The following is a 13,877-nucleotide window of genomic DNA, read 5'->3' as shown; positions in this document are numbered from 1 at the left end:
GATGCAGACCCAACTACATTTCTGAACAGATGAGCTAGTTAGAAAACCAAAGAAAACAGCTTTTTTTTTTTTCAAAACATCTAATTTTATTTTTATTATTTTACAATAAACATACTGTATGTTGCAAATACAACACTGCAGTGGCATTTAACACAATGGAAATCAGCTAACTTTTGCTTTGGATTTGGTTACAAAAATTTCTAATGTCTGACCATCTGTTCAGCAGGAAAACACATTTTACATTACATCTCCACAAACAGCTTTGGAAATACAATTTCTCAATTCTCCAAAAAGCAAACTGAAACATTAAACTTTTACATTTACTTTTAAAATTTAGTTGTTGCACTTATTTGTGCTTTTATTTTATTTATAATAATATGTATTAATATTTTATGAGCAAATTGATTTTATGCTTTATGACTAAATGACAGGGCAAAAAAAAGAGTACTAGAGTAAGCTATTTGAATTAAAGTGCTGTCAAGTCCATGTGGCTAACTGAGTATTATGCAACTTTTATCCACTGAACACAACTCTTCACAAAATATCTTTAAAAAAAAACTCTATAAAGATACGTTGCACTGTACATTAACTTGCAATCATTTTGGCTAACACATACCCATTATTACGGAGTGTCGTTAGCAGATTTGCTGGTCTTTGTTACAATTAGTACCTCTTAGAACTTAAAATTCCCTTTACTATAAACAACAGCATAAAAGGTTTTGACTGCCAACTGTGGGGAGTCAGAGACAGAGAAAAGCTCACAAAACTGTCAAATGATATTTTTCAACAGTGACAGCCTCGCATTGTGTGTTTGTCCATGATCCTAAAATTATTCAAGAAAAAAAACAAAAACAAAATCACTTTTTCTTTAGTCCATCCCTTGAACATAAAGTCCTGCCTGCTCAGCACTGCTCCGCCTCAATGAACCCCTCTTTTTCGTAACCCCCAAGATCAACCTCAGCATAGCTGGAATGGCATCCTTGATTCCGAAACTTCACAGAAGGCCAATAGTTATTGGTGCGACGCTGTGAATAAGAGACACCACAACAGCTTACAATTATTTTAAAAGAGTTTAAATTGGATAGATAGATAGATAGATAGATAGATAGATAGATAGATAGATAGATAGATAGATAGATAGATAGATAGATAGATAGATAGATGGATGGATAGATAGATAGATAGATAGATAGCAGGGCTCGAAAATAGCCGCTTTTCCACTGTCGAGACAATGCTTTAAACGGGCCAGGCGGGGCTAATAGCCTCGGACCTGTAGCACAGTACCCAAAATCACGATGTGTTTCCACCATCGGACCAGAAGTTCCACTGCGCTTCACTAAAACCTGCCCTATACACGTCTCTCAGGAACAACGTCACGCAACCCCATCATTTCACCAACAAAGACAATATTTATCAGAAAACTAATCAGAAAATCAGTCTGCGACGCTGTGAATAAGAGACACCACAACAGCTTACAATTATTTTAAAAGAGTTTAAATTGGATAGATAGATAGATAGATAGATAGATAGATAGATAGATAGATAGATAGATAGATAGATAGATAGCAGGGCTCGAAAATAGCCGCTTTTCCACTGTCGAGACAATGCTTTAAACGGGCCAGGCGGGGCTAATAGCCTCGGACCTGTAGCACAGTACCCAAAATCACGATGTGTTTCCACCATCGGACCAGAAGTTCCACTGCGCTTCACTAAAACCTGCCCTATACACGTCTCTCAGGAACAACGTCACGCAACCCCATCATTTCACCAACAAAGACAATATTTATCAGAAAACTAATCAGAAAATCAGTCGAACTAGCGCGATCACAAAACGAACATGATAAAAGCGGCCATTTGTTTGCATGTTTTGTTAAAGATTTAAATCCAAAAGCATCTATGTTTTACAATAATAAGTGATACATTGATCATAATGAATTAATTTATCAGGATTGAAAATTAGTCACACAGAAATAAAGCGGAATGAATCGTTATTTCACAAAAGAAAGAGGACACAGCCTACTTATTCAGTTGAGTCTGTTTTTGTTTATTTGTAGTCACAGTATACATCACATTTAGAAAGAATAATTTCTATATTTTTTCCATCAAAAATACGACCTGAGTAGCAGAGGGAGTTCCTGAACAAAAAACATTATTATGATTATTTTTTATGACGTACTCTAGACGAGACTTATGGCAGATGAAATATGTTACTAAATAAATACACGATTGTAATAGAGAATGAGAAGCTGACGTCTGATTTCTTCAAGCGGTTGTATTTACCATGTTTACTATGGTAACGTTAATGGCTAGCATGCAAAGTCTTTTGCATCGCTTATAAATACCTATTTCTGCCTTGTATGGTGATCATAATCCACACTGGATCTCAAACAGAAGTTTCAAACACTTGCTACTGTCTGAAAGTGAGTTTTAAGCTCAACTTATTCTAATAGTCTTTGATGCTGGTGTTATCTGTTAACTTTATGAAATGATTCGTGGCACTGACGCTCTCCAGACGTGGAGAAACTCTGCCTTTGTTCATAGCCACTCCTCTAGCTCCAGTTGGTCCGCTTTGGAAAACCTGGACCGTTGGCCCCGAGGAAGCACCGACGAGGCACGATCAAGCCCTGGAAATGACAGTGGAAACGCGATTGGCCCTGGCAAGCACTACCACGCCCGGTTTTGGCCCGACAGTGGAAACGTGGCTAATAAGGACTGCTTGATGGCCCAGGGCAAGCGTAAAAGATGCTCGGGAATTGCATGTGTTCTTAATCCTCGTAAAATTTTATTTGTATCATAGATAGATAGATAGATAGATAGATAGATAGATAGATAGATAGATAGATGTGTACTTACCTGCATGAGGTAGAAAGGAGGAGCAACAGTTGGATGTGTGTTAATGTAGTAGACAGCCAACAGGGTCAAGAACACTAGTAGAACCAGAGCTGCCACCACACCTGCAATGATGGCTGTGTGTTCTGGCGCTTCCTCACCTGAAAGTGTGAGAGAAAGTCAAGTAATTTTAAACGGGAACAAAGTTGTTATTTACAGTTCGAAGTATACAGCAATTTTCCAATTCATAGAGGAAGTATTAGATGTTCAAAAGTTTAAATCAACACATATCAAGCGCATAAGACATAAACAGATGATTCAGCTCAGCATATATATGGTGAATCACAAGCAAAACTATAAAGTCAATGCAACACCAAGAAGCATTTTAATCTTAGACACAGAGGCTGAATTTAAACTGAACTTTTACTTGATCCTGGGCTTTATTCTGACAAATCAGCATGGATGTATGAAGATTTTGCTTATTAATCATTACTTGTTTTGCTTCGTTTCATTGTTATTTCTTCATCTCATTCTACAGAAAGAAGAACCACTTAAATAGAACGATTCATTTGCGAACCGGCCATCACTAATATCAATGTGTTTTCTCACGTCACAGCTTTAAATCTGTAAATTCGCTATCAAATGCATTAATGTGACCAACTCTATATAAACTAATGCAAATAGATGGTAACAATCGTGACATTAAGAATTTGCATCAGACTTGCGTGTGTTTTGGCCCACATTGTTTTAACCATTTGAGGTGCTGCTAATGTTCGCGTCCTCTCAGCTTTAATAGCAAACATACTGCTGTTCTTTCTCCTTTAATTTAGTCAACAACTTAATTACTTAGTAATGATATGAAAACATGCTCTATAGTGTAGGCCTACTGTATACGCATCGTTTCGTTGTCTGTTTAAATGCGCCTCTAAGTGTCCTGCTCTGTGCACCGCGCAGTGTCACGTGTCAAAACAAACAGCACGTGGTGTCAGTAACTATTATTACTCAGGGTTGGGGACTATTATTATTATTATTTTATGAATTCATTAAAAAATCATATATTTTGTAAAATGTATATAAACGAGATTTGGGTCATATTTGCATCACCCTAGCAACCACACAGCAACAATCAGAACACCTTAACATCCTCATAACATAATCCTGGTGGCAGCTCAAAGCCTAAAAACATATGTGAGACTTTAATAGGTTTTACTACACTAAAGTACCCCATTAAAATCCTCATGACAGCTCTGATCAGGCTAGATAGATGCCTCCAAAGCAGTCCAGTAGACCTGTGTAGTTTGTTCTTGGCAGAAAATCAAAGGACATGATACAACACATTATAAATATGAAAGGACAGCACTGAGAATAATGCAAATGCATTATTGAAACAAAGTATACATTCAGCTGCTGTAGCTGTATCGATGGACGATGAAGTTGATTATGTTAAGACAAATTCACTGCTATTTCAACATAAATAGTTGATAAATAAAGTATATCCAATCACAGAAGAAAACAGTCTGAAAATGTGTGAAAAGAACACAAAGTGTATATTTACACAATATATAATACTTTATATATGTGTAAATATATATTTGTTGTCTGTTTTAAATGTGCCTCTTAAGTGTCCTGCATCAAAACAAACAACACATAGTGTCAGTGATTCCACCTCTAGAGGCCGCTCTCGCTCTCGTACTGTATAATGACTGCGGACCTTCTCAGCCGTTCCAGCAACGGACGCAACCCGGAAAAACTATCGGCATGGACCTTTGCCGATAGCTACAGCAATCCAGCAAACTATCGGTGCCGATTAATCGGCCAAACCGATACATCGGTCGATCTCTTTTTAATAAAATAGTTTTAGTTAACAATAACAACACTGTGGCTGAACCAACTGCAGGGTAAAGCTAAAACTAGCCTAATGTTAGGATAAACCTTTTAATACTCACATCATAGACCTGTCTTTTTAGGCAAATACCAGATATGGATGTCATGTCATAAAATGATTTGAACATGAATTAATTTCTATTTAACATGATGCCATTTGAATAAAAAAACATTGTAAATTACTAATAACACTTTCATTTCCATGGTTATTTTAATAAATTATATACACAAAGCCAACAAAAACATTTACATTATTAAAGAACATCATCATTGTACTTCAGTCTAACATGGGTTTAAGCACTCTCAAAAAAAAAAAAGAATTCCTCCAGTTATAATCATTAAAGCTGTCTACACTGTGAAATGTATATTTTACTGTAGGTACATCCACAATTTGTTGTTTATAATGAGCAAATTTGAAAATGCAGAAATCAGTCAGTGAATGTGCGCACTGAACAAATCTCCGTATTTCGTGATGACTAATCTGAACTTCTGATTAGTTATTGTAACAGAATTGTGTGTGATTGGTTAAAATCTACAACATGTAAAAACCACAGACTGTAAAAAAAGTGGTGTCTCCACTTAACAACGTGTCTCCACTTCCTTCCACTATAGAAAAGTGAAGCCAAAATGTCCTAGGTGTTTTTTTTCTTAATTATGCGTCAAACAATAAACATAGAAAAGACAGAACTGATAGAATCTCTACATGAATAAAATAACATCAAATCTACATGTAAAGTTTCACAAACAAAACTAAAATAAATAAATGAAATAAAATACAAATAAATATAAAAGGAAGAAAAAAGACACAATAATAAACACATACAGAGGAAAACATTATGCATCAGTGGTATTACCAAAAATTATCATAATATTTAAAAAATCTGTCACTTTCTTTGTTTTTAATGAACTTAAGAGATTTACGAAATGCAAGAAATGCAAAAGTAGGAAATGAATTAAACCATTTTTGCTTATGAATAAAAAAAAAGGTAACACTTTATTTCGATAGTCCCCATTAGACATTCTACTAACAAAAGACAATGCAGAAAAGCTGAGCGGATGTGTCAGAAGACGAAACTTGAAATTCACTATAGCATCTATAAAGACAGCCTTAGTGCTTTCAATGTGGAACTAGGCAAAGCTAGACAGACCTTCTTCTCAAACCTTATAAACAGTAACTTAAACAACACTCGCACTCTTTTTGCTACTGTTGAGAGACTGACAAACCCCCCAAGTCAGATTGCCAGTGAAATGCTCTCCGACAGCAAATGCAATGAGTTTGCTTCCTTCTTTTCTGAGAAGATCAGTAATATCAGGAAGGCGATTAGCACATCCCCAAGTTATGCAGAGGTCAGACAGATTCGACCGCAATATCAAAATGAAGATACTATGTCTACTTTTGAAGAGATTGATAGCTAAATTTTGGAAGAAATAGTATAGCACCTTAAATCGTCAACCTGCTATCTTGACACACTTCCCACATATTTTTTCAAAAGGGTGCTTAACTGTTTAGAAGCAGATCTCTTAGAAGTGGTGAACGTGTCATTAGCTGGGTTTGCTTCTCTGTTTCTCTCTCTCACACACATAGATATATACACACACACACACATACATACTCTATCATGCACACACACACACACTCAGGCACACCCATGCTCATTCTAGCTCTCATTTCCACCTGTTTGTCATCACAATCAGCGTGTGTGCTGCTTTGTGGGGACACCTGTTTCCACTCTGATCTATTAGTCACTCTATTTCTAGTGGTTGGGCTCACTGTTCTCTGTCGGATTATTGTGTGACATGCATACGGTATTGTTTGGCCGTTCATGTCGATACTATCAGAGTTCTGACCATGTCTTGTCTTGCTTAGTGTGCTGTGCTCGTCTTAGTGTTCTCGGTGCCCGGTGGCTGCTTCCAGTGAGCCCAGCCCATACAAGCTCTCTCCAAGACGGGAGTCCTCGGAACCAGACCATCCCCGGTCGTTTTGTGTTTCATTGAGTTTCATCCAGTTCTGTGTCATCGTACGACAGACTGCCTTGTTTTGTGTCTTCAATAAAGAGACTGATTCTAACGGACTGCCTTTGCACGTGGATCCTTTATAAACCCCTTCTGAAAAAGAACAATCTTGATAACATCATATTGAGCAACTATAGACCAATATCAAATCTTCCTTTTATAGGCAAGATTATTGAAAAGGTAGTCTTTAACCAGCTGAACAAATACTTAAACTCAAATTGATACCTGGACAATTTTCAATCTGGTTTGTGACCGCATCACAGCACAGAGACAGTGCTCATTAAGATAATAAATGATATTCACTTAAATTCTGATTCTGGAAACATATCAGTGCTGGTACTACTAGATCTTAGTGCTGCGTTTGACACTGTCGATCATAACATACTACTAGACGGACTGGAAAACTGGGTCAGGCTTTCTGGGATGGTAATCAAATGGTTCAGGTCATACTTAGAAGGGAGAGGTTATTATGTGAGTATAGGAGAGCACACTTGTGTTCGCCTATACTCACATAATAACCTCTCCCTTCTAAGTGGACGTCCATGACATGCGGAGTCCCACAAGGCTCAATTCTTGCACTGCTCTTGTTTAGCCTGTATATGCTCCCACTAAGTCAAGACTTGGAGAAACTTGTTCATGCCTTTATCACCAGCAGGGAGGACTATTGTAATGGTCTCGTCACCGGCCTTCACAAGAAGACCATTAGACAGCTGAAGCTCATCCAGACCATCCATGACTAGAACCAGAAAATCTGAGCATATCACACCAGTCCTCAGGTCCTTACACTGGCTTTCAGTTATATTTAGGATTGATTTTAAAGTACTTATACTAATTTATAAATCCCTCAATGACCTAGGACCTAAATACATTGCAGATATGTTCACTGAATATAAACAGACCACTCAGATCATTAGGATCGAGTCAGTTAGAAATACCAAGGGTTCACACAAAACAAGGGGAGTCTGCTTTTAGTTATTATGCACAGTTGGAATCAGCTTCCAGAAGAGATCAGATGTGCTAAAACATTAGTCACATTTAAATGCAGACTCAAAACTCATCTGTTTAGCTGTACATTTATTGAATGAGCACTGTGCAACGTCCGAACTGATTGCACTATATTTAATGTATAATCATTTTCCATTCTTAACTGTTTTAAATTCATTATAAACCTCTTAAATCAATTTTAAATCATTTTCAAAGTTTTTTAATTCCTTGTTTTATTGTTATTATTATTTTATTTTATGTAGAGCACTTTGAATTACCACTGTGTATGAAATATAATATATAAATATAATATTTAAATATAATATATTATAAATAAACTTGCCTCGCATAACAGTGCAACTACATGTCAACTAGCATTAGAGTATTAGTAGACTGTCTGCTTAATATCTACTAACACTTTATTTTGATGGGTCCACAACATACAACATACTGACTATAAGAAACTTTGCAAGTATATGTCGACTTATTCTACTAACCCTAAACCTACCCTAACAGTCTACTCTGAGAGTTAGTAGATATGTAGTTGCAAATTAATGAGAATTAGTTGACATGTAGTTACAAAGTTACTTATAGTTAGTTGAATGTCTAAAGTGGACTATCAAAATAAAGTGTAACCAAAAATATTTTAAAAAGCTTACTTTTACAGTAACAGACTATATTTCTTAACTGAAAGGATCTGGAAGAATCAAGGTGCTTACCTATATGAAGCAGAGATGGCAAAGTACACACATCCTTCACTCAAGTAGAAGTACAAATACTCATGTTTAAAAAGACTCTGGTAAAAGTTGAAGTACTGACTAAACTTTTGTACTCAAGTTAAAATAAAGTAAGGGCTCTGACATGTACTTAATTAAAAAAGTGTGCACACGTGTGCTACTGTGGTAAATTTATTCATTAATTTTTTCGACATATTTCGCCCTGTACAGCCCTGTGAATGTCTATAATTTCTTTGTCATGTCGACATCACTTTTTTTTCACATTGAAAAAATAAATGGATCAGTGTCTCATCCTTAATCCCACAAAATGAGTAACTGTCAACATTCATATATTTTGCCACAAAGTCAATCACAGGATATATTTTGTGTAAGATCTTAAAATGAACTTAATTTGTCTCATTGGGAATGCAATACTTAAAAGAGTTAACAACCAGGTTTCTTTCCTGTCTATTAACTCAATAAGTGATGGCCAGTTAAATTTGGCTTCAGGAACATTATATTTTTTATTGTGGAGAATTTGTCAAAAATGCTTATTGTTCATTTTTTTGTTAAATATACTAATTACATCTAAGGTCAAATCAGGTTCTTTGGTGTCACTCTTGCTAAACTTAAATGCCATTTTACCAGTTGAGTTAGACCAGAAGGAAAGTCTCAGGTTATGCATGTAACCATGGTTCCCCTTCTAGGGAACTCACTCTGCGTTCTCTAGCGGACACTATGGAAACTGCTGGCAGCTGGACCGGTGTCTGAAGCACATGTTAAAGAACTCCAATCCTATTGGCCCACGTAGCCCGTGAAGTCATCTCGTTCCTTCTCAAGGGAACTCGTTCTACGTCCTCTAGCGGACACGATGGGGAATGAAATATACCATGCTGCAGCGCTTGCCTGTCCACCTGGTGAGAGAGCACCAAGGAAGTGATACACATACATCTAACCTTTCCTGTGAAAGGGGCCAAGCTATTGACGCCCCTGGCCGCTCACACAGCTTGGCAGAAATGGGGAACCAAGTTTCAGATGAAAGAGGGACATTCACACGAAGTTAAGAACACAGCTACCCTCAGATAGCTATGTTATGTGAGTTTAGCCTGATAATAAAAGGACCACGGATAGAGGCTACCTACTTAGAAACCCTAGCAGGGAGGAAAGTACAGTCTAGATAGGGGTTCCAAGGAACACTACTTAAAAACCCTAGTAAGGGGAGTGGTCACTGAGCTAGAAAACAGCTATCCTCAGATAGCTATCCTCCAAAGGTCCTAACCGAAGATTGCCAAGAGAGAGAGTGCCAGAGAATGGGCTATCTACTTAAATCCCTAACAGGGGAGACAGCACAATCTAGTCAAGGGGCTCAAGGAGACCATTATTTAAATACCCTAATAAGGGGAGTAGTCACCAAGCTGGAACACAGCTATCCTCGAATAGCAGTTTCCTCAGGCTAGACTGAAGATTGCCCAGACCACGGAAAGTGGGCTATCTACTTAAAACCCTAACAGGGGAGATAACACAATCTAGACAAGAGGCTCAAGACCGCTACTTAAAACCCTGACACGGGGGCAGTACTGAGCCAAAATACAGCTATCCTCAGATAGCTATCTTCCAAGGCAAGGAGTCAGCGCCTACTTGAAAGGGCTTGTGCCAAGAGGACCCTAGTCATAGAAGCCAGGCTGGAACACAGCTGCCCTCACACTGCTATATTCAATTCAATTCACATTTATTTGTATAGCGTTTTTCACAATACAAATCGTTGCAAAGCAGCTTCACAGAAAATTAAAGTGTCTACATTACATTTGGGAGTATCTTATCAGCCTATGTCAAAGTGATGTCCATAAGGCAGATATATACATAAAAAAATCATCCACAACATGTATTCAAACAAATGGTGAAAACTATTGACAGCAATGATTATATGTTGCTATCAAACTTATAGGAAAATTTGGTAGTTTTGTATGTTGGTTCAGGGTTGGCATCATCTGAGGTCTTCAGAGGGGTTGGTATCATCTCTTCTTAGATCTTTGTAAGGGCTGGATCCAGACTGAAGCTTGCGTAATCCCTAGTTAACTCCCATCCTGTGGCAAAAACAGAGAAGCAAATTAGCATAGCTGCTGTTCAAACCAAGCTAAAAATGATCATGTGTTCAAACCAAGTAGAGAATGATAATGTGCATTTGATCAGATATAACTGGAGTACAAAGTTATGAGATACCTTATGTGAATGCTTGGCTAAAGCAGTAGCCCCTCACTTTAGAACACACTATCCAGATGGGTGGGTTTAAGGATCAGGGGGTGAGACGGGTAGGTTTAGGTATATGTAAGGTGGGAGGAGTTGGATCTGGATCCAACCACGCCCCCTGGATCTTGTGTTCTGCAGTGAGGACCATCTCGGCTAAAGAGAGGGCTTTTCCCACTTGAAATTGTTAACCCTGGGTCATCCTTAAATCCCAGATAAATGGAATCCTGGGTTATCTGTAATCACGTTTCACACTGCTCATACTATACCTGGGGTTAACTGTAAATCCTGGGCATTCATTAACAGACGTTTCACACTGTACATTCCTAAACCCCGGGTTAACGTTCTTATTTGCGGTGTCACTGTCACTGTTTGGACGAATAGCAGGCAACCTGTTTACACGGCTTTTCTCGCGTCTTGCCAGTAATTAAAAAAAAATGTCGCCCCGTAGGTCTTCCAATTTCTCTTGAAGAGACTTTTTTGACAATAACTGTAAGAATAATACCGTCTCCTCATCACTCCAGTTCACATGCTTTCCGTCTTTTGACATTTCTTACTTTTCTCTCACTGGCTGCTGTTTACACGACGCGCGTTTCCTGTTACTGACATGATATGAGCCTCACTGCTCAATTTCTGATTGGCTGTCTGTTGCCAAGCATCCAGCAGCAACAGCGTTTCCTGTTACTGACATGATATGAGCCTCACTCCTCAATTTCTGATTGGCTGTCTGTTGCCAAGCATCCAGCAGCAACAAGCAAACACTGCTCCGTTTCACACTGAAAAAAACTTAGCACCGCAATGCGGGGTTAACACCACAAATGCGGTGCTAACCCTGCTCTGGAGTTGCTAATACCGCTTTCAAATTACAGGTGTAAAACGTTTATTTACCCGGGGTTAAAAGCGGTGTTTAGAACGACGATAACCTGGGGTTAAGCACAGTGTGAAAAGCCCTGAGATGATGAGTTTGGGAGACAAATGCAAAAAAAGCTCTACCTCCTTTAGTGGACTTTGCCATCCTAGGTACAACCAAAAGTCCAGAGATTTGCAACCTTAGGGAGCATGATGGCTTGTAGCATGATAGAAGACTGGTTAGGATCACAGTAGTCTCAGCCTCAGACATCACACCAACTAAACATCTGATGCATATGGCACACAAAAGTGGAAACACTTCAGGAGTTTCGAAGTCGTCATCAGATTTGTTGAATTATACAGGATTTCCGGGAGACACATGTGTCACGTTCTATAATGTTCCGCCTGGAAACAAAGATGACGTGTTTACAACTGTGACGACGAGCACTTATCAGGATCAACTAAACGCTGGATTTTCAAAAGTATGTGAAATATTTAAAGTTCACGGCACAGAATCTTTAAAATAAGTCCGATAGTTTTACACACCGGTCTGTTATTGTGGCGACATTTCCACGCCTTGAAACGTGACACTGAAACGAAACGAACTGTGATTGGTTGTTTGACATGTCGGTCAAACGGCCTCATGGGCGGGCTTTGGTCAATGAAAGCTGCCATGGATTCCAGACTTTCAGCCGTTAGTCTGAAGGTCTGGCTACGCGAGACTAGGAACACAGGAGCTAAACCATTTAGGGCCGATAGTTGATTGCTGGAACTATCGGCAAAATTCCAGGCCGATTGTTCTTCTGGGTTGCGTCCGTTGCTGGAGCGGCTGAGAAGGTTCGCAGTCATTATATAGTATGAGAGCAAGAGCGGCCTCTAGAGGCAGAATCATTAACACCACGTGCTGTTTGTTTTGACACGTGACACTGCACGCTGCACAGAGTGGGACACTTAAGAGGTGCATTTAAAACAGACAACGAATATATATATACATGGTATATACACTGTAACAAGTCGGCTGCCTCCCCCTAATTATCAGCATCACCCCGTCCCTTAATCGCTGCCCTTCGCCAGGCTCCCGACAGGAGTGAATGTGTGAGAGAGGAGGGGCGCTGAAATAGCCAGGGCTGGCGGCGTGTGATGGGACACACCTGAACCGAATAGATCCTCATCACCGCCGCTGTTTAAATGCTGAGTGCGCCTCTCCTCGGGAGACTGGTCTCTTCCCCGTGCATGCACGCTGGACCGGAGAGGGGAGCGCCTGCAGCTGCCGGGTCCCTTACCTGGACCCGTCCTTCCTGTCCACTGCCCTTCCCTTCACAAAACCCGCAGCACGACGAGGACACCAGATCCCCTTTTATTTTGGACACTTGATTCCCTTTTTCTGGACACTTTGTTTATTTTCTGTTAATAAAAGCCTTTCCGAGGCCTGACGCCACACCCACTGTGTCTGTTGTTTGCTCCTCCCGCGACAACACCCATTAACGTAAACTACGCAAGCAGTTCTGTCTTGGCAAGGTTGAGTTGAAGGTGATGATCCTTCATCCAGCAAGAAATGTCTGTTAGACAAGCTGAGATGCGAGCAGCTATCATCGGATCATCAGGATGGAATGAGAGGTAGAATTGAGTGTCATCCGCATAGCAGTGATATGAAAAGCGATGTGTGATGCCATGTAGACAGAGAAGAGAAGTGGTCCAAGAACTGAGCCCTGAGGCACCCAAGTAGTTAGATGTTGTGACTTGGACACCTCACCTCTCCAAGATATCTTGAAGGACCTATCTGAGAGATAAGACTTAAACCACTGGAGTGTGGTTCCTTAGATGCCCTTTGCCAATAGGTTTGACAGGAGAATCTGGTGGTTAACCGTGTCAAAAGCAACGGACACATCCAGCCAGATAAGTGTTGAAGATTTGGAATCCGCTCTTGCCAGTCTTAGGGCTTCAACAACTGAGAGTATGGCAGTCTCGGTTGAATGTCCACTTCTGAAACCAGACTGGTTGCTGTCCAGGAGGTTGTTCTGTGTGAGAAAGGCAGAGACTTGGTTGAATACAGCTCGTTCAAGTGTTTTTGCAATGAAAGGAAGAAGGGAAACCGTCTGTAGTTCTCTAAAAGGGAAAAACACCAGTGTGAAGGGATGTGTTAATGATGTGGGTGAGTGCAGGTACAACTGCAGGAGAAATGGCTTGAAGGAGATGAGATGGAATAGGATCAAGTGGATAAGTAGTAGGATGATTAGAAAGGATGAATTTGGAGACTTCTGCCTCAGAGAGTGAAGAGAAGGATGTGAATGAGTGTATGTTTGCTGGTAAGATGTGCTTGACAGATTGTGGTGTGGAAAATTGTGCACTGATGGTTTT

General features: G+C 39.4%; 1 protein-coding gene and 1 long non-coding RNA gene across 3 annotated transcripts in view; one reads left to right on the top strand and one right to left on the bottom strand.

Moving 5' to 3' along the window:
• Positions 1 to 537: 537 nt before the first annotated feature.
• Positions 538 to 13,877, bottom strand: part of plxdc1 (plexin domain containing 1) — a 62,209-nt gene continuing 48,869 nt past the window's right edge. For both annotated transcript variants that reach the window (XM_016252015.1, XM_016252016.1), the window contains 2 exons: positions 2,854 to 2,990; positions 538 to 1,025 (listed from right to left, as the gene is read on the bottom strand). In XM_016252015.1, coding sequence (XP_016107501.1) covers positions 903 to 1,025; positions 2,854 to 2,990 — 260 coding nt within the window. In that variant the 3' untranslated portion in view covers positions 538 to 902. The remainder of the gene's footprint in view (positions 1,026 to 2,853; positions 2,991 to 13,877) is intronic.
• LOC107566550 (uncharacterized) overlaps positions 8,598 to 13,877 on the top strand; it is a 13,325-nt gene continuing 8,045 nt past the window's right edge. Inside the window, exons 1-2 of the long non-coding RNA XR_001606519.1 lie at positions 8,598 to 8,609; positions 12,048 to 12,054. This is a non-coding gene — a long non-coding RNA (uncharacterized lncRNA). The remainder of the gene's footprint in view (positions 8,610 to 12,047; positions 12,055 to 13,877) is intronic.

The sequence above is a fragment of the Sinocyclocheilus grahami genome, unplaced genomic scaffold, assembly GCF_001515645.1.
Source record: "Sinocyclocheilus grahami isolate Dianchi unplaced genomic scaffold, SAMN03320097.WGS_v1.1 scaffold1082.1, whole genome shotgun sequence".
In the NCBI taxonomy this organism is placed as follows: Eukaryota; Metazoa; Chordata; class Actinopteri; order Cypriniformes; family Cyprinidae; genus Sinocyclocheilus; species Sinocyclocheilus grahami.
Note: the sequence above shows the minus strand (reverse complement) of the source record. Positions and strands in the feature narration are given on the sequence as shown.